General features: G+C 41.9%; 1 protein-coding gene and 1 long non-coding RNA gene across 9 annotated transcripts in view; one reads left to right on the forward strand and one right to left on the reverse strand.

The window, feature by feature from the left end:
- FBXW11 (F-box and WD repeat domain containing 11) overlaps positions 1–7,707 on the reverse strand; it is a 119,979-nt gene extending 112,272 nt beyond the window's left edge. For 3 of the 5 annotated variants that reach the window (XM_019450313.2, XM_019450309.2, XM_053907094.1), the window contains exon 1: positions 7,519–7,696. In XM_019450313.2, the coding sequence (XP_019305858.1) occupies positions 7,519–7,563 (45 nt within the window). In that variant the 5' untranslated portion in view covers positions 7,564–7,696. Of the gene's footprint in view, positions 1–7,518 lie in introns of all 5 variants that reach the window. The other 2 variants (XM_019450312.2, XM_019450304.2) reach the window with 2 other exon arrangements.
- Positions 7,708–7,778: 71 nt separating this feature from the next.
- LOC109267496 (uncharacterized) overlaps positions 7,779–19,818 on the forward strand; it is a 71,227-nt gene continuing 59,187 nt past the window's right edge. The window contains exons 1-2 of one of the 4 annotated variants that reach the window (XR_008423746.1): positions 8,040–8,175; positions 17,270–17,310. This is a non-coding gene — a long non-coding RNA (uncharacterized LOC109267496). The other 3 variants (XR_008423745.1, XR_008423747.1, XR_002080128.2) reach the window with 3 other exon arrangements.

Genomic DNA, 19,818 nt, shown 5'->3' on the forward strand with positions numbered 1-19,818 from the left:
CTCACAATATTTATAATAAAACACATAATGTTGCCAAGTAAGTCTTTGTGTTTAGCAGCAAAGACTGTCTGTGACAAAGAATCTCAAATCCAACTGAAACCAAGAAATTTTAAAATTCCAAGATTTGTCAATAAATAGTCCATAGGCAATCACTGAAGATGTTCTGATTTATCACATTGTAAGCAAAGCAACGGGAGTGACTGAAATACAAGTCTATGATTAGCCTCACCATAACGTAGCAATCTTAGGAAAGTATCCTAATACCCACAACTTAAAAGAGAGATCACTTATGTAAAATCTCAAGCAAAGAATGAGTGCTCAAGCTTCTCCCGTTAAGTGATATTAGAATAAGCCTAAGAATAAACTGAAAACCCTATTCTGATAGAAGCAGCGAGTTAGCTAGCAGCTAACTGCTAAAAAGAATATACTCTGCTTTTCAAAGTGTAACTCGGTGCTATAACCAAAATGCTGAGCAATGATAGCAAAACACAACCACAATCTGACTAATGGACTCATTTCTGAACCTCCTGAGTCATCAAGCTTTTTCCTGTATTACTGTGTTAATTTTCTGGTCTTCCCTTCAAATAAATATTTACTGAATGCCTAATTCGTGGCGGCCCTAATGCTAGAGATACAAAGATTAATAGAAGCCAGACCAAAAGTGTAAAGACTGAGTTCTTCCTGTTCTCTGTCCCTTTCTCTTTGAGTCTCCCAAGCAATCATTTCACAGAACCAAAATGTATTTTATTATTAGTTCCCAAAACTGGTTAAGGGTTCTCAATTTAACTCTTAAAAAAAAATAAAAATTAAAAATGACTCAAGTTCCTTTTTCTCAACAGTAGAGCTCTCACTTAAATTTTCTTCTGTGAATCAGAGACAAGCTATTAGAATGGCTTCCCATATTCATTACACTTATTATATTTATCAATCTCTCTACTCACAGACTTTTTTTTCCCTTCATTTTACAAGTTAATGTCCCACTGTTTCTACTTCACAGCTTTCCATTCTGTGAAGTTCTTCATTGTTGACTAACCCTGAGAGGGAATTTCCTAAAAATGCTTCCTGCTGACATCACAGAACTCTGCAATCTTTGAATTTTGTTAAAACAATAATAAGCTCCAGGTTAGAAATACCCTACTGGACTGTCAGGTCCTCCTGGTTCGTCTCTCATTTGCCTACAAAGACAAACTTCCTGTTAGGCAATTGTGATCAGCAGAAACTTAACTGAAGCTAACAAGCACATTCTTGACCAACAGGTTTTTTCCCCCTTTGTCAACTAATTCAATGAACAACAATACAACTCAGGAGGAAATCTTGTATAATACTCACTGCTTATTCTGTTAAAGGTCAAAATCATCAGCTTTGCTTAAACCAGAATAAGAACTCAAAAATCCTAATTTCCTCATCAAAATTAAACTGATCAAACGTAAATCACAATGCTCAATGTTAATAGGAACGAATCACCAGTCTCTTTCTACCAGGATACCTAAAGCAGGGTCGGGTGGGTTCTCTCTGTAGTTCGAGTACAGGCCATTAAGTCTAACTGACAGTTCTTAATAATTGTAACACTCCTTCCACTTCCCAAATTTCTAAAATAATACTGATTCTGTACGATTTCATGATTTCTTCTAAAGAGATACCTCATGAAACATATAATTAAAGCAACTCAATGTCAGGCCTCTGTAAAACTTCACAAATAAATACATGCACAACTAAGGGGGGAAAATAAAACTTTCTTCCCACCATCTGCCTTGACTGTGCTTTACAAAACCCGGTCCCTGTACTGGTGGAAGTTAGCACGGCAAGCAGTTGCTGAGATAAGCTTCCGCAAGGTCCTTTCACACACATTTCTCCCATCATCCTCCCAACAACTCAGAGCAAAACCTACATTTTCTTGTTTTTACCGATAATGAAATCATAGCACAGAAAGGTTAACTTTCTTAAGGTCACACAGCCAGCAGGTGACAAAGCTAGGATAAAACTTGGGTGCTTCCCTCTAAAGTCCATGCCCTTGCTGATAAATCACGCTTCCTCAGAATTTACTGTTTGGCAAGTTCACATCAACACGTATAAAAGGAATTGGGTTTCCTCAATACTTTGCTATCAACCACTCTCTGGGATGTATGTAAATCTATCTGTTGGGTGTAAAAGTCTGTAAATAATGGTTTTATAGGATGTCTGTATAAACAGTAAACAATGGTCTATAGATGTGTGTGTGCCACACATCACTCTCCTCTTCTGCCTTACCAGTCTTATTCCTCTATTCATCTACGCCTTTGTCTTAAAAGTTATCAAAAGGAAACCTTAAAAAGATTTCACAGCATGAAAAAAGAAATACCTCACATTAATTTCAATCAATGTACCTATTACACACCCAAGTCCTAAGCATTGTGAAGGATTCAAAAGACAATACAGCCTCTGGAAGGGAAATTTAGACATAATCACAAGCTTTTACGATATACAGGAGGGTATGATTAAGTCCCATATGAGTTAGGAATACATTAAGAGAATTACTGATACAGGTGAGAATTACCAGACAGACAGCAATAATGCATATAAACAACAGGAAAATTCAACTCAACGTTTACTGAACGTGTACTGTAAGAAGGCACTGCGAGGAGTTTATCATTTAATAGGAGACACAAACAGGAAACTCTGATACAAGCCTGGAAAATGCTACGTGCCACAAGATAAACACAAAGTGCCAGAATTCATCCATTTCATTTAACAGTGAACATCGGGTAGGCAATGCTATAAAAACAAAATAGTATCTGCCACCATAACGTAAACTGACATCAAAAGAGGTGGCACCTAAATTGTGTTTTGAGGAGACAGGACTTTTCTCAGTACAGGCGGAAGAGAGAATTGCTGAGATCTGATTGAAGCCAGTTTGGCCAGAGAGCCAACTATTAGGTCCCGCCAGTAAGTATCGGTAGCCTTCAATGCATGGGGGGAAAAAGAAAAAAAAAAAAAAAAATAATAATAATAATAATAATAATGTGAGCAGAATCTGAAGAACCCTGGTCTACCGTCTGGCTGAAATATAGAATAAGTGAGGGATAATGTGGGAAGAAAAGCTAGAAGGGAATCTGTAACTGAAATTACTAGGACTTGAAATGCTTTCTTTCCCTTAAAGTGAAATACCACCAGGTGGAACCCAGGAAGCTGAGAGTACAAAATTCAGAGGATCATAGAATCAAACAGAGGATATATAGTTGACCCTTGAACAACATGGGAGATTAGGGGCACTGACCCGCATGTAACAGAAAATCCACATATAACTTTTGACTTATAGTAAACTTAACTACTAATAACCTTCTTTTGACTGGAAGCCTTACCAAGAAAATAAACAGGTGGTTCACACATACTTTGTATTTCATATGTATCACCTAATGTATTCTTACATAAAGTAAGCTAAAGAAGATAGTAAGACAATCATTAAAAGAGAAAATACATTTACAGTACTGTAAAAAAACAAAAAATTATTATAAATGGACCTGCACAGTTCAAACCCACGTCGTTCAAGGGTCAAGTGGCCTTAAGTGCTGTTCTGTGAACCCATGTAATGGCCTAGTGACCTTCCTATGCCAGCTCTCTGTTTTCAGGTTAGAACAGTCAGGAGCCAGGAGTACCAAGATGTGCGCACAGGATCATATTTGTCCTTGTCACTTCTGAAGGGGCAGCTAACTTGCTCAAAAATCAGGAGCAAAAATTGATATATTTGAGCCACAGTGTCTTGAGGCAGGTAAATGAGTCTATAAGTAGGTATACGTATGTGGTTTATTCCATTCGGACCCTACTTAATTAAACCTTTGTCTATTTAATCGGCATTTGGTAAATCAACACATGGTTAGAGGTAAATGAGGGTAAGTGATAGTGACAAACTAAGATCCAATTTCTTAAACCAGTCACTAAAAAACAATCCCACTTACTCCACTTAGAGAACCAATGACAGGAAGGAGGGGGACAATCCAAAAAGAAAAAAAGAAAAATTTCCCATAACTTTACTTAGTTTCTTTCATCTCCTTAGCCTTGTAGCCTGCCTATACTTCAACAGCTCTAAAAAATAGCATTGATATCTTACCTTCTTAGGTCCAATGTATTTTACTACATTCAACAAGTAATATAGCCACTTAGAGACAACACAAAAAGAAAATGAGTCACTTAAGGTCACTTACCAAAGAGGGGGACCATCCAACAGCTAATAAGAGTATAATTTGTGCTTGGGGGTGATGGGTGGGCACACGCTCACACCCATAGAGAAAGCAAGGGTTACCTTTCCTAAAACTTTAACATCAGCTTCTGCTATCTTCTAATAGAGAAAACTTACCATCTTTCTCTTCCAATCAGCAGCTCTGTGAGCGCTTTCTAGCAATGAGTGCCTGAACATCAACTCCTACTCCTAACTCAAGCATTAAAAAACATCATGTGATACATAATGCAGTTTTCATTCTTTCCAGTGATATCCACCGCACTAGACATAGACATACTTCCAACTGGATTATTACTTCTCTACCTCATTAATAATAAAACTCATATTACCAAAGTCAGAAACAAAGTCCCACAAACTAAGTTAAGTACTATAGTCCAATATAAGGCCATGAAAGTCATTTGGTGGTTAAATTATTTACCATCAGCAATTATAAATTCAGTCGTCTCAATCAAGAGTTTATAGTCTATATTAAAGACTGAACCCTATGCGGTAGGTCACTTGGAGAAGCATTCTTTGTGGACCCAGCCTTAGGCAGAGATAGGAGTCACAAAGGGAGGTTATATTTTGGAGATTTAATTATTGGGCTATCACCAGCTTTATTTCCTAGCGAACTAAAAAGAAAAACAAAAACACAAGGGAAAAAAGAAAAAGAATCAAAATCAAAAGAAGTGGAAGGATGAAGATTAAGAAACTGGAGATACCCCAAAAGTCTGTTTCCTGTCTTTAATATAGCACTCTCTGGAATATCAAATGAAAGTTATCCTGTTAACCATTAAGTACCAAACTGGTACAGGCAGCACAATCACAAATATTTGAGTATTGAAGCTGACTCATAAAAATCTAAAAATATTTCATGCTTTAGGCTCTTAACATACCATCAGTTTAACCCATTCCTTTCTTTCAATCATGTTATTTTAGAACCAACGTAAAAAGTATTTTTAACCTAGTTCTGGAAACTGTAATTAAAATGCAGCGAATACAGAGAGCCACATGCAATTAGATTTTAAGGCATTATCATTCCTACATCCAATCCTGGATTTACTAAATCAGTTGTTAAATACCTGCACTATCCACTACGCTAAAATAAATACATACATGTTTATGAAAAGGGTTGCCTAAGAGTCTTAACTGGTATCCCTTTGAGAGAATATCAAAATCCGTATATGAAAAGCCATTTCAAAATTGCTCTCTTTGTTAAATTTTCTGAGAATTCCAGTATATAGCGTCCTTGAAAGGCTGAAATACCTTTTCAGATCACAGACAAGTACAATCATGTATAATCAAAACTTTAAGTTATGAGCATGGGGAACCAACAAATTTAGGGCAGAGTTTTTTGTTTTTTGTTTTTTACCATACACTCAAAAATACTAAATGAATTATGCAGTATTTCTTCTAAGTCTTTTGAAAATAAAGACATTTTAGTCATTTTTTAAATGAATGAAAATGGAAGGAGCACAGAACAGCCAATTTCAAAGAGGCACCAAGTTACAATTTTTCCATATGAAGTACTCCTCCAGTTTAAGTGCTTGTATTGTACGTCCATAAGAATACGGATGTACTATACGTGGAATCCCAATGAAGATATTTACCAAAATAACCCACTACAAAATTTTCAGAATACAAAGGCTTGACTACGATAGTTTGATAAATTATACTGAAAAAGGAAAAATTACTTACTACATGAAAATCAAAGAAAAACTCACAAGTGACAACATCCTTGAAAAAGCAAGCACACGTGTGCACACGAGCCCAAAGCAGGAACAACCAAAGCTTTTTTTTTTTTTTTTCCTTCTAGCTTTAAAGAATACTGGAGAGGTCTAGTTCTGTGAATTATGCAAAGGACAGCAAATATTAAGTTGTGTATTTACGCTACTGTACTTCCATTTTTAAAACATGCAGCTCAACTCCCCAGATACCATCATCCACAGAAACCATGCAGCTATCCAACAGACTTTCAGTGTCACCATTTATTATTTATAGCATTAAATGGGGGAAGTGGCTCTGATGTCACCGACCCTACCCAGTGGAATCACTGACTCAATAAACATTTTCACACTGGAGAAAATCTGGCTAGGAAAACATTGTGCTGGGTTAAGTAGATTCTTTCATCTTCCCTCTCAACCCTGGGGTTGAGGTGGTTACTGTGTTAGGAGAGATACAAAGAAACTGTCAAGGTTTCCACAGGAAAGAAACCCTGAAGACTTCCTCCTCCCAACTCTCCAAAGCCCAGTTTGATTCCCCCAATGTTCAAATTGGCAGGTAATAGCTGCCATGTTTCTTTTCTTCCACCAATCCATCCACCAAGCAGCAAATTCTTCGCTTCTGGTAACCACTCTCTCACAGTCCTGTCTCCAAAAACCCCTTCTGGCTCCAAGTCCTAAGGCGGAAAGCGGTTGGGGTGTCTGTAGGGCCAGGGAGTCCGGCATGGCTACCAATGGCTAGTAACAGAAGAGTGATCGCTTCCCCAGGGGCCTAGGATTCTCTCTCTCTCCTTTTTTTTTTTTTTTTTTTTTTTTTTTTTTTAATAAGAAAGAACTGGCGGCAGTGATGAGGACAACCCTACCCCGCTCCTCCCCAATTTTCCCAAAGCAGCGCTGAAAAACATGAAGTTACAGTTTCCCTTTCCTGGGAGATGGAATCCGGAGTACCTGGGGCCTTGCTATGCAAACATCCCTCATCGCGGAGTAGGAAACCCTTTGTCCGAGAAGCCGGACACCACAGGGGCCCGGGAAAGAGGCCCCTTATACGTCACATCTACAAACCCCGCAGCTCCCACCTCCACCCCTGTAGGGCCTATCCCGGCATCCACACAGCCCTACGCTGGGGAGAGGGTGCTGAGACCCCTACTCGGACGCGGAGACCGAGGCCCTGACCCATCTCCTCCTAACCCCCCTCCCACCACCATCTCACTCGGCCTGAGTGGGGCTAGCAAGAGCGGTGCAGGCCTGGGCCGGAGAAATAGAGAAAAAAATCCCCTTCTAAGAGAAGGAGAATGAGATGTTAGACCGAGTGTGCGCTAAGGCCACAGCAGAAGCGAGCGAGGGTCCTTCGAGAGACGGGCCCGGATATAGGACAGAGGAAGGAATGAGAACCGAGAAGCATGGAGGGGGCCGGGCCAGGTCCGGCCTGAGATCTCGAGGGATCTGGAGGAACCGCGCCGGCCCCGAGGCCAGGGAAGGCGGGGGGCCCAGGTCGGGGCCGCGGCGGCGGGGAAGGGCCGGAGCCGGCCTCGCGCCGGACGCTGAGGTGGGCAGGCCCGCCCGGGGCCGGTCGGACGGAAGAACGGTCCAGCGGGCCGCACTCACCATGAGCTCGATGGTCTTGTCCTCAATCACCGAGTCGGGCTCCATGGCGGCCCCGGCGGCCCCGCCTCGCTCTCCCCGCGCAGCAGCGAACGGCCCGGGCGGAGGAGGCGACGGCGGAGGCGGCAGAGGCGGAGGCGGCTATCGTACCCACTCTAGCTGCCAGCCCGCCCGGGCCGCCGGCAGCTCCGCCCTCCCCCTCGGCGAACGCAGTACGCCGATCGAGGACTACAGCTCCCAGCAGGCGCCGGGGAGCCCGCAGAGCGTTGTGGGAACGAGAAGCCAACACCAGGCTAATCTCTCTTGGCACCCCGAAGCTGAATTCTGAGCCGCAAGTAGCACTGGACTTTGAAAGTGGCACGTGCAAACCTAAAGAATGAAGGGCTCCTTCAAAACAGGGCCTCAGGAGCGCCACAACTACATGTCCCAGAAAGCCCTCGCGCGGATTCTCCTTCCGGCTAGTTTCTCCTGACTTCCTGGCAGCCCCAGGCGCTTCGGACCGGGACGGAAACTCCGAGGTAACTCTTCACTCGTCAGAAATCTTGCGTGTGGACCGATTTCCGCACATGCGCACTCGACGCCGCAGTGTCCACAAGACGCCTAGGTAGCCGGGAGGCTGGTGAGCGAGCCGCTGGTGATAGGGACAGATGTTGGAGAGAGGTGGGTTCTAGGTGCGTTAAGAAGCCCTGGCGCCCAGGTGTGGGAGGGTGCCAGCCAGCGAAAGAAGCTCAGGCAAGGGAGGAGGCTCTGAGAGTATGGGCATCCCAGGAGTGAGAGGTTTGGAAATTTAATTGGGGAAAGTGGGTTTATGGAGATGAACAATTGGTGCTGTCTGTACGCACCACGAACTGGGAAGAGCAGAGAAATGAAAGGGAACCTGTGCATATTGGGCCCCTCTTTGTCATTCGTTCAGAAGGTACTTATTTTTTAAACTTCCAGCCTCTGCCGGGTACCAGTCTAGGCACTGGAAATCAGCTCCGAACGTTACAGAGAAGGATTCGGTTATCATGGAGTTTAATTCTAGTGGTGGGAAAACAGACATTAACCAAAAGAGTGGGCGCTAAGAAGGACCACAGCTGGAGACCTGGAGACTCCTAGTGAATTCTGCCTTCATCTCTGTGTGAACTTTGTCAGGGCTGTCAGTGGTCACTAACCAAAGACCACTAGGGACACGCTGATTGAACAAGTTGGGCTAATTACTGGTTGCAATGAAGGAGAATACCCACCATGAAAAATCATAAGTAAGAGTTGTTAGGTGATTTGGGAGAGGGTGTAAGGAAGTGGGGCTTTACTCTGGATCAGATGCTGTCAGGAAGTGGGGGTAATTCTATGATGGGGCATCTCAGTTGTTCCTAGAACACGGGAACACTAGATTGAGGTTGCAGCTGTAATTGGTAAAGAAGCAGAAACCCCTCATTAGCCAAGATGACGGATGTTTGGTCATTTTTTGTGGTTTGGACAATGTTCGTGTTTTATCTGCTTTCAAATGTAACTAAGGAGCGGTCTTGTCTTTGTCTTGATCTATCCATGGTCAGAGAATGGCCTCATCTGATGTTTACATTCTGCCAAACTATGTTCAACAGGAGAGCACAAGGTCTACCTAAGAGGGCTAGCTATCATCTAGTAGCATTACAACTAAATATCAGAAGCTGCTTTTCTCTTTCTCTAGTGTTTTGCATTCTCTGTACCTGTAAAGTGAGGGGGCTTGATGACCTAGAAATCTTTCTATTTCTAAGGATCAAGTTATTACAGTAATTTGTATGCATGCAGGGCACAGTGTAAGTTCCACACTGGTAGAGTTTGAAGTTTCACAGTCCTTTGGTGCTTTCCACCAAAGGAATTAAAAGCAGTAGGAAAAGAGAGCACAGAATTGGAAAGTTACTGCCACTAACTTGCTGTCTGAATTTAACTAGAACCCGTCCCCTGTCTAGGCATTGGGACATTCATTAGTAAAACAGGAGTTAGGATAAATGACCTCTGTTTCACTTACCTTTTTGTATCATAATAAACCACGCCCAAGACTTAGTAACTTTAAAAACGGTGGTTTATTTTTACAATTCTGTGGGTCAACTGGACTCAGCTGGGCCCACATGGTATAAGCTGAGGTTACTCATAGAGACTGCAATCAGCTGGGAGCTCATCAAAATAGCTTCTCATCCTCTCAGGCATGTCTTCTCCACCTGGTGTCTTATCATTCAAATTTCTGCATGGTGACTGGCTTCCAAGAAGATGAGCCCCAGTGAGCAAATGATTATCAAGCTTTTGGTTGCACCACGCTTGCTAATGTCCCGTTGGCCAAAGCGAGTCATAGAGCCAAACCCAGAGTGAATGTGGAAAGGGATTATGCAAGCCTGTTCACAAGCAATCATGGTTCACTGGGACTACCAGTGTAACACCCAACCAAGACCTCTGAGTTCCCAGTATTTGCCACAGGACCTGGCACATAGGGTGAGGGTAGGAGTCACAAGCTGTATTCCCCAATATGTATGTTTATCCTACACCATATTTATCGTTTTAAAATTTGACATTTTCACAAAGTCTGAATTTCCATCTTATCTTGAAATATTAGAGAATCTGACTATATTGGATATACATGGCAACAATATGCAATGGTTAAGTAGCAACTAACTTCTTTATAGGAAGCATGTGCTCTATAGATTTCCACTGTCACCATTGCCCCCTGTTGTCTTCTGTCTGCAGGCTCCGCTCATTTAAATTGCACGCCTAACCCATAGAGATATTTGAGTTTGCAGCCCTTGGCGTTAGAACTATAATGGAGATAACTCAAGGTTTCTATCTTTTTATTAAAACCATATTCTACTGTAAGAGGAAAAAAATACTATTGGGTCAAATTCCAGGAGCTCAAGGAATTTAAAAAGTCTTATATTGATAGAAGCCTTACCCCAGCTATACGAGAGACAAGCTGAGCCAAGGCTTACCACTTTAGTCAAACAAGAACTCAGGTTCTCAGGTATTTTTATTGCTTCAGGCTTGAAGCCAGCTGGTGATTACATTTGGTCATCAATAAAGGCAGAAGGCCTTGAGGCATATTTCAGTTTTTCAGATAGCTCTGCTTTGGGGTTTACAAGACCTGCTAACAACAAAGTGGTCAGGTCCACAATCCCTTAACCAAAACCCTAAGGTCTGAAACGTATTCAGAATTCAAAATTGTTTAGATTGTACAAAGACAGTATGGTACGCGTGCAGTATATGTAATATAACCCACAGTTATCAATTAATAGCCTCTCAGTTCCAACTTCTTTTACATACTTTGAAACACAGGAGTGGGACCCTCTGAATGTTTCCCCTCTCCTCTGCCTGCTGGCACAACGTTCCTAGAGGAACACAAGCAGATGGAGGATCTTCTCTTCCTAATTCCAATATACTTTATTTTCCTTCTTGCTTTTGTGGTATACAGCAGCAAATGGTTTGCAGAACCATATCCAAACCAGCCCCCCAACACATATACACGGGTGGCTGGGACATTCATAGGGTGGCTTCCCAGTGAACTCAGTGACAGCCTCAGTGGGCAGTTTCCTGCTCGCCAGCCCTAACCTGGAGCACTTCAGCAAATGTCACCATCCAATGGGTCATAATTAACCGTCTCGCCAGTAAGGTCTGAATCTCAGCCTAGCTGTGAGGGTGGAAGGCTCCTCCAAGTTTCTTCCTCAGGTACTCTGCATCAGCCCTAAAGGTAATGGTTGCTCCTTATGACTGCTGTTTCTCTATTTAGAGTTGTCTTTGCCCCTTAGTACTTGATGCCCTGTTCCTAGTTACTAGTTTTTTCTGCTTTTTGTTTCTTTTGTTTTTAGATTCCACGTATAAGTGAAATCATCTGGTACTTGGTTTTTTTCTCTGACTTCTTTCACTTAGCACAATACCCTCTAGGTCCATCCATCTGTCCCAAATCGCAAGATCTCACTCTTTTTTTGTGGCTGAATAATATCCCACTGTGTATGCATACCACGTCTTCTTTTAACATTCCTCAATCAATGGACTTGTAGGTTGCTTCCATATTTTGGCTTTGTAAATGCTACAGTAACATTGGGGTGTGTGTATCTTTTCAGGTTAGTATTTTCATTTTCCTTGGGTAAATGCCCAATAGTGGAGTACTAGATCATATGATATTTCTATTTTTAATTTTTTGAGGAACCTTAATACCGTTTTCCACACTGGCTGCACCAATTTACATTCCCATTAACAGTGAACAAGGGTTCCTTTTTCTCCACATACTCAGCAACACTTGTCATTTCTTCTTTTTGATACTAGTCATTCTGACAGGTGTTAAGATGAGATCTCATTGTGATGCTCCGTAGCTCAGGGGTTAGAGCCCTGGTCTCGTAAGATGATATCTCATTGTGGTTTTGACTTGCATTTCCCTGATGATTAATGATGTTGAGCGTCTTTTCATGGGTCTGTTGGCCATCTGTATGTCTTTGTGGATAAAATGTTCAGGTCATCTGCCCATTTTTTAATCGAACATTTTTGGTGTTGAGTTGCTTAAGTTATTTCTATATTTTGGATGTTAACCCCTTATTGGATACATCATTCACAAATATCTTCTATTCAGTAGGTTACCTTTTCATTTCGTTTTGCTATACAAAAGCTATTTATTTTAGTGTAGTCCTAATATTGCATTTTTACTTTTGTTTCATTTGCCTGAGGGGGCATATCTAGACAAACGTTGTTAAGGCTGATGTCAAAGAAACTACTGCCTATATTTTCTTCTAGAAGTTTTATGGCTTCGGGTCTCACATCTAGGTCTTTAATCCATTTTGAGTTTATTTTTGTGTATGGTGTAAGAAAATGGTCCAGTTTCATTCTTTTGCATTTTTGAGAGAGAGAGAGAGGGAGAGCGCATGAGCAGGAGAGAGGAAGAGAGAGAGAGGGAGACAGAGAATTCCAAACTGTGCTGTTAGCACAGAGCCTGACACAGGGCTTAAACTTACAAACTAGGAGATCATGACCTGAGCAGAAATCAGGAGTCAGACATTTAACCTACTGAGCCACCCAGGTACCTCAATAATGTTTATTTTAAGCTGCTACATTTTGAGTTAATTTGTTACACAGCAATAGATAACTAATAGAGATGTAAAAGAGAGAGGGTATGCATGCTAATTCAAAGTATTGGCCTCCCGTGAGTTCTCTTTTAATCAAGGCACCATAAACCCTTGGGAGGGTTTTATGTCTTTCCCTTTCTTATGAATACCTTTGAAGACCAAGAGTGGCATTTTAAAATGGTATATTTTCACCTGTGATGGGTTTTTTTGATTCAGATACATTACTATAGAGAGGGATGCTGCACTGAAATTTTTTTAAGTTTATTATTTTTTTTTATTAAGTAAACTCTATGCCCAACATGGGGCTCAAACTCACAACCCCAAGATCAGAGTCACATGCTCCACCAACTGAGCGAATCACATGCCCTTCCCTTTTTCAAATATTTTTATTTTTTTTTATTTTTTTATTTTTTTTTTAAGTAATCTCTTCATCCAGCGTGGGGCTCAAACTCATGATCCCAAGATGAAGAGTCACATGCTCTACCGACTGAGCGCCATGCACCCTGCACTGAAATTTTGACTTAACTCATTTGCAACTAAAGTCAAAGAATGCAGTTCTTTTTGTTTGTTTGTTTGTTTGTTTAATCTGGAGAGTTTTTTTTAAGTTTATTTATTTATTTATTTATTTATTGAGTGAGAGAGAGAGAGAGAAAGCACGCATGGGGGAGAGGCAGAGAGAAGGGGAGAGAATCCCAAGCAGACCCTGTGATGTAGGCACAGAGTACAGCCTGGGGCTCAATCCCACAAACCAGGAGACTGAAACTAAGAGTTGGAAGTTGAACCTATTGAGACACTCAGGTGGCCCAAAGAATGCAGTTCTCTTAAGAGAAAATCTTGTGAAACTCTAGGAAAGAGAACAGCAGTAAGAAGTAGTAAAGATAGCAGCCACCGGGCCGCCTGGGTGGCTCAGTTAAGTGTCTGACTTCGGCTCAGGTCATGATCTCACAGTTTGTGGTTCGAGCCCTGCGTCTGGCTCTGTGCTAACAGCTCAGAGCCTGGAGCCTGTTTCAGATTCTGTGTCTCCCTCTCTCTCTGCCCCTCTCCCACTCACACTCTGTCTGTCTGTCTCTCTGTTTCTCTCTCAAAAATAAGTAAACATTAAAAAAATTTTTTTGAAGATAGCAGCAGCCTGTTTATCCGTATGACTAGGCTCCATGCCTTATCCATCTATCTATAGAATTAAAAACAAGGTAGTTATCATAAACATACATATTAGCACATTTTTTTGAACTGAAAAACAAAGCTAGACTTTATCTGACAGTCTTTTTGGCTGACTGGTTTGGTAGTGTAGACTGGCTTTGTCAATAATAGATTTTAGATGAGTTATATCTTTAGTTTCACAATTTTTAGGAAAATACATTTAAAGCACGTAAATAGAAACATTTCACCAATTATTGACAGACATGTATGGAAATTAATATTTGTGCTTTCTCAACCCTTTTTAAACTTATCAGGTTATATAAGATACCTTCAAGTGAAAGAGTAAAGAAAGGTTGTATTAGAATAGAATAGACGATGCCACAGTAGCAAATTATCCCTCTATATCAGTCCAGTCAGTCAGAGAAGCAGAATCACTCAGTGGGTTAAGGGATTTTTTTTTTACAAGGAGTTGACCTTATATAATTGTTAAATCTAATTAAGCAGTCTCTGTAAGCCCATTGTCTTCACATTCAACACTGGATCTAAAGTCCATGGGGCAGGCAGTCAGGAAGGGAAGGAGGATATAAAATGGGGGAGAGCAAGCCTAAGCCAAACTGGAGCCCCATGAGGATAGACTGAAGCCTGTAAGTTCTTATTTCCTCTGACCTTGGTGGTGTAGCTGTCCTGCAGAGGCTGGAGCCCTTCGTCACATAGCTGACCGCACAATTGTGACCCCAGACTCAGAGAATCTAAAGAAGGCTGTAAGGGAACATGGAGTGACAGTGGACCCAGACACTCTTCACACCAAGGACGTAAGCGAGCAGACCGATGACAATGTGTATGGGCTACAAAATTACTTCAGTTTCACTTCTACTCTTCAAATCCCCCACAGGAACTACCTTGTGGCCCATGCTAATCAGAAACACAGTGGGACAAAATTCAGGGAAATGCCACTCAGCCTCACCAAGCAGAAATCTTACTAAGTTTCCACACCCTGGGAACATAATGCCTTAACACACATTTTTTGTTCATTCACAGTCCAAAGAGGTCAGCTAGCCTTCTATCTTACAGTTACACCATCTAGAATTCATGGTCTCCCATACTGTTGGGAGAGAGAGGACAGAGGAGAGGGTCACCAGCTGTAACTGCCTTATCTCAGAAGCACATCATTCTTGCTCACTGTTTATTGGTCAGCACCTAATCATATGGCCCTAAGAAGCTGCAAGAGAGGCTAAACAATGTACTCTCCCTGCACACCTAGAAAAAAGGAAATAAAGTAGATGGTGAGTACATAGGACTGTCTCTGCTATGCAGGTATAATTAATAATTATTTTGTAAATCTTGATAAAGACTTTTAGGTATGCTTTCCAGAAATTGAGACGGTGAATTTCTCTAGTGACTGTATAAAAAATGCTTTTACTAAGATGATTTCCAAAACTTTGCACTCAACAAAATTGATGGTTGAATTAAATTTTAATGATAATTTAAAATTTTGTGGGGTCCTCGGGTGGCTCAGTTAAGCATCTGACTTTGGCTCAAGTGGTGATCTCGCAGTTCTTGAGTCTGAGCCCCACATTGTGCTCGCTGCCATCAGCATAGAGCCCACTTTGGATCCTCAGATCCTCTGTCCTCCTCTCTTTGTCCCTCCCCGACTCATACTCTCTTTCTCTCAAAAATAAAAACAAAAATAATGATTGTGCTGACTGGTCACTATGTAATATTTGACACAATAACTTTGAAGGAATCCAAAGAAGTTGCATAACATTGCTATAAGACAATTTTCATTTTTACATAAACAAGCCTCTTAAGTACTAACATCTATAAAAATTTGACCTAAAAATAAATTTGAGTAGTACCTGGCTGGTTCAGTAGGTTAAGCATCTGACTTTTGATTTCAGTTCAGGTCATCATCTCATGAATCATGAGATCATGCCCTGCGTTGGGCTCCATAGTCACAGCCCAGAGCCTGCTTGGGATTCTCTCTCCCCCTCTCTCTCTGCCCCTCCCTGCTCACACACTGTCTCTTTCTCAAAGTAAATAAAAATAAACTAAACAAACAAAAATTTGATGCTGAATCCTCTCATTCTAGCAGTGAGTAATATTCATGCATGGATATGCAAACTATTTAAATTATTGGTTGATTTAAAGAAGTAGTTCTAATAAAATTATGTTTAATTGTTGTTTATCAAAATGTTAATGTACTGGGGCGCCTCGGTGGCTCAGTCGGTTGAGCGTCCGACTTCGGCTCAGGTCATGATCTCACGGTCCGTGGGTTCGAGCCCCGCGTCGGGCTCTGTGCTGACAGCTCAGAGCCTGGAGCCTGCTTCAGATCCTGTGTCTCCCTCTCTCTGTGACCCTCCCCCGTTCATGCTCTGTCTCTCTCTGTCTCAAAAATAAATAAACGTTAAAAAAAAAAATTTTTTTTTCAAAATGTTAATGTACTGTTTGACCACTTGCATTTAATAACAATTACAATGATTATTTTTTAAGTTTATTTATTTAGAAGAGAGTGCGCGCATGTGCGAGCACAAGCAGGAAGGGGCAGAGAGAGAGGTAGAGAGAGAATCCCAAGCAGGCTCCACACCAGCAGTGCAGAGCCCGATGTGGGGCTCACTCTCACGAGTCATGAGATCATGACCTGAGCCAAAACCAAGAGTCAGGGACTTAACTGACTCAGCCACCCAGGTGACCCTACAATGATAATATAAATGCAGAAAGCTTTTTTTTTTTTTTTTTTTACACCAACATTCCAAGCCTGTAATCACCAAAAATGAAAACTATAACATACAGAAGAGACGTAGGAAAAGGTGAGCATTAAGACTTTCAAGCATAAAACTTGGGGGCGGGGGTGGGGGGGGGGGTGGGGGAGGGGAATGGAATGGAGATAAGAATTCAAGGAACAAAAAAAAAAAAGGATATAAAATTTCCACCTATTGAAAAACAGCTTGTTCATGTATATTTTAAAAGGATTATGGTATGAAATTACTATATATTTAAATTTCACTGAGAAGAGTAACAGAACAGCTTTGTTTTTAAATGTCAATATTTACAATACACTGAAAACCATATTCTTCTCGACTCTTTAAATTTATGCTGAAAAAATTTAGATATTTTAAGAAATGAGTAATTCTATAATGTTTCAAACTTTACAAGAGGAAAAAAAAGTCAACGATGCTCTAGATCATTTTGGTGAATGCAGAAAGGGTCTTGGCTTCCTGAGTGCCAGACTCAAGTCTAGGATCTTGAACAAGACTATACATGTGCCAGGAAGTCTTTGATGTAGATGTGAGAGAGTTGGATTTAGAAAATATTTCCCCTCAATAATAGCCACGGACATACCGGTTAAAACCAGGTAGGCAGTCTGTGTGTCCCACTCCTCACTCCTGAGTAGCAACATGGCAGGCACGTAGCACGGAAGGCTCTTCCCAGTGTAACTCCAATACACCCTTCCAAATTCATTTCTCACTATGCTTTCCTCCACTTCCTGTTCTGGCTCCTCATTTTTCCCAGAACAGGCCATCAACCCTCATAACTTCATGTCTTCATGTTTGCAGGTCCCTCTTTCTGGCAGTTCTCCCATCTTGGAGAGGATGAGGTGGGTGCTTGCAAGCAGAGTCCAAAATGAGGGGCAATGAGAGGTAGGGCAGTGCATTATTCAGCAATTTAGTGTGAACTTTTTTTGCCAGAGCCTACCCCAGGCCCTTCTATAGGCCCTGAGCAACTTGGAGGGTTCCAAGGATTAAGAAATTTATCCCAAGGAGTATCCTAAGTTCTGAGGAAACCAGCTGGCAGAGAACAGGTAAAGAGGAATGAAGTTATGTAGGGATTTCCTAATGAACCAGATTCTAGCTGCTAGAACACAGAAGTTATAAGACTGAGGTTTCCAGCATTAATCCCAATGAGTTCTTTGCTTGTGTATTCAGGTGCGTCTCCTGTTGATGGTCTTATTCTCTTCCCTCCCACCTGAATGGGAGTGTTGTATGCCTGCTTCTCCCTTTTTTTTTTTTTTTTTTTTTTCCCTCTCTGCTGGAGGAGCTTTGTAACCAGTAGCGGCTCAGAATTACCAAACTTGAAGGAAAGTGTATGCACAAGGAGCCTTATCTATGTAACAAGATGTGAAAATGGGACGCTTTCAGTCTGGAGTTTCAGCTGTGGCCTCAAACCTGAAAATAATAGGTGCCATTTTAATGCAGAGTCTTAGATGAAGTTTGGAAGGCCTATGAAGGAGGTTGTCCAAAAACCAGTTCTGCCAGCTTAATCAGCCCATCCCCCTACTTTGAGGGTGTACTGGAGAGATTTGGAGACTGATCAGCTAAGACAGAAGAGCATTTATAGAATTCTTCCCTCCTAGTACTGCCCAAGTGCACCGCAGGGGGCCTTCAGGGACCACTCAGATACAGAAGTGTGTCCCCTAGAGTTCAGAAACATGGGCACTGGGTCCTCATTCTTGTCTGCAAAAGTGAATATGTGGGCAGTCCAAAGGCTGAGTGGCAGCCCTCTTTTCACAGAGAGAAAATACCCGTTTCTGGAAAGGCCTGCACTTCCAAAATTCTGAGGGGCAAACATGCATGCTTGTGGGGGCGAGCCAGGGATTCCACAAAAAGATTGTCTTAAGACGGTTGCTGACTGGAGTGCCTGGGTGGCTCAGTCAGTTAAGCGCCTTGACTCCTGATTTCGGCTCAGGTCATGATCTCACAGTTCATGATTTCAAGCCCCATATTGGGCTCTGTGCTGACAGCACAGAGCCTGCTTGAGATTCTCTCTCTCTCTCTCTCTCTCTCTCTCTCTCTCTCTCTCTCTCTCTCTCTCTCTCTCTCTTTGCCCCTTCCCCGCTCACTCTCTATCTCTCAAAATAAAAATAAACTTTAAAAAAAAAGAAAAAAGAAATGGATGCTGACCAAGAGAGCCATCTGGAGGGGGAAGGTGATTCCTACAGTTGTACCCTATGAGGGGTGCAACATAAGAAGGAAGAGATTAAGAGGGGAGGAAGTTTTGGGGCATCTAGCCAGAGGAGGTAACTCTTATCTGGGAATAACAGGAACCCCAAAAAGTGCCCCTTGAGAAAAGATACCAGCCTTTGACATGAAATATTTAGGAGATACAGGTGCCGGATTGTAACTGGGCAAGTCAAGGTGTTTTCTCCCTTGCCTCAGGTTGGGCTCCCCAGGATAGTCCTCAAGAAGTATCCTGAGATGATACTGGACAAGGGCTTTATGAAGAAGTACTCCCAGGAGGACACCTGGGTGGCTCAGTTGGTTAAGCATCCAACTTTGGCTCAGGTCATGATCTCGGGGTTCATGAGTTTGAGCCCCATGCCAGGCTCTAGGCTGACAGCTCAGAGCCTGGAGCCTGTTTCGGATTCTGTGTTTCCCTCTCTCCCTACCCCTCCCCAGCTTGTTCTCTGTCTCTTTCTCACAAAAAAATCAAAAACAATTAAAAAATTACAAAAAAAAAAAAAAAGTACTTCTGGGAGAAACCTGTTACGGAATGGGGAACCAAGAAAGGGCTCTGAGGCACTCTGAGGCAGAGTTCAGTAAAGTAGGGTTTGGGCCTCAGGCTGATCCTGCATGATGCTCCGGGATATAAGTGACTCCCCAGGGTTGGTCCTAACTTGAGCCTGAGCTTTCCTAATCCTGGATCAGTCAGTCAGCTTCCAGGCACTTCTGGCTCTCTGTGCTTTGGGCAAAGCAGCAGCAATAGGAGGGCCATCCTTGAAAAACAGTACATTTGATCCTTGAGCAATTTGGCGGTTAGGAGTGCCAACCCCCTGTGCACTTGAAAACCCACATATAACTTTAGACTCCCCGAAAACTTAACTTACAGCCTACTATTGACTAGAAGCCTTACCAAAAACATAAACAGTCAATAGTATTTTGCATATTATACGTATTATATGCTATATTCTTAAAATACAGTAAGCTAGAGAAAAGATAACGTTAGGAAAATCATAAGGAAGAGAAAATACATTTATAGTACTATGCTGTTTCAGAAAAAAAACCTGCATATAATTTAAGTGGATCCATGTAGTTTGAACCCATGTTTTTCTGTACATGTTCTAGGTGCCCATCACCCTTGACGGTAACACTTCTGTTCTAGGTGGCTT

This window comes from Panthera pardus, unplaced genomic scaffold (genome assembly GCF_024362965.1).
Source record: "Panthera pardus isolate Hobbes unplaced genomic scaffold, ASM2436296v1 HiC_scaffold_2, whole genome shotgun sequence".
NCBI classification, from domain to species: domain Eukaryota; kingdom Metazoa; phylum Chordata; class Mammalia; order Carnivora; family Felidae; genus Panthera; species Panthera pardus.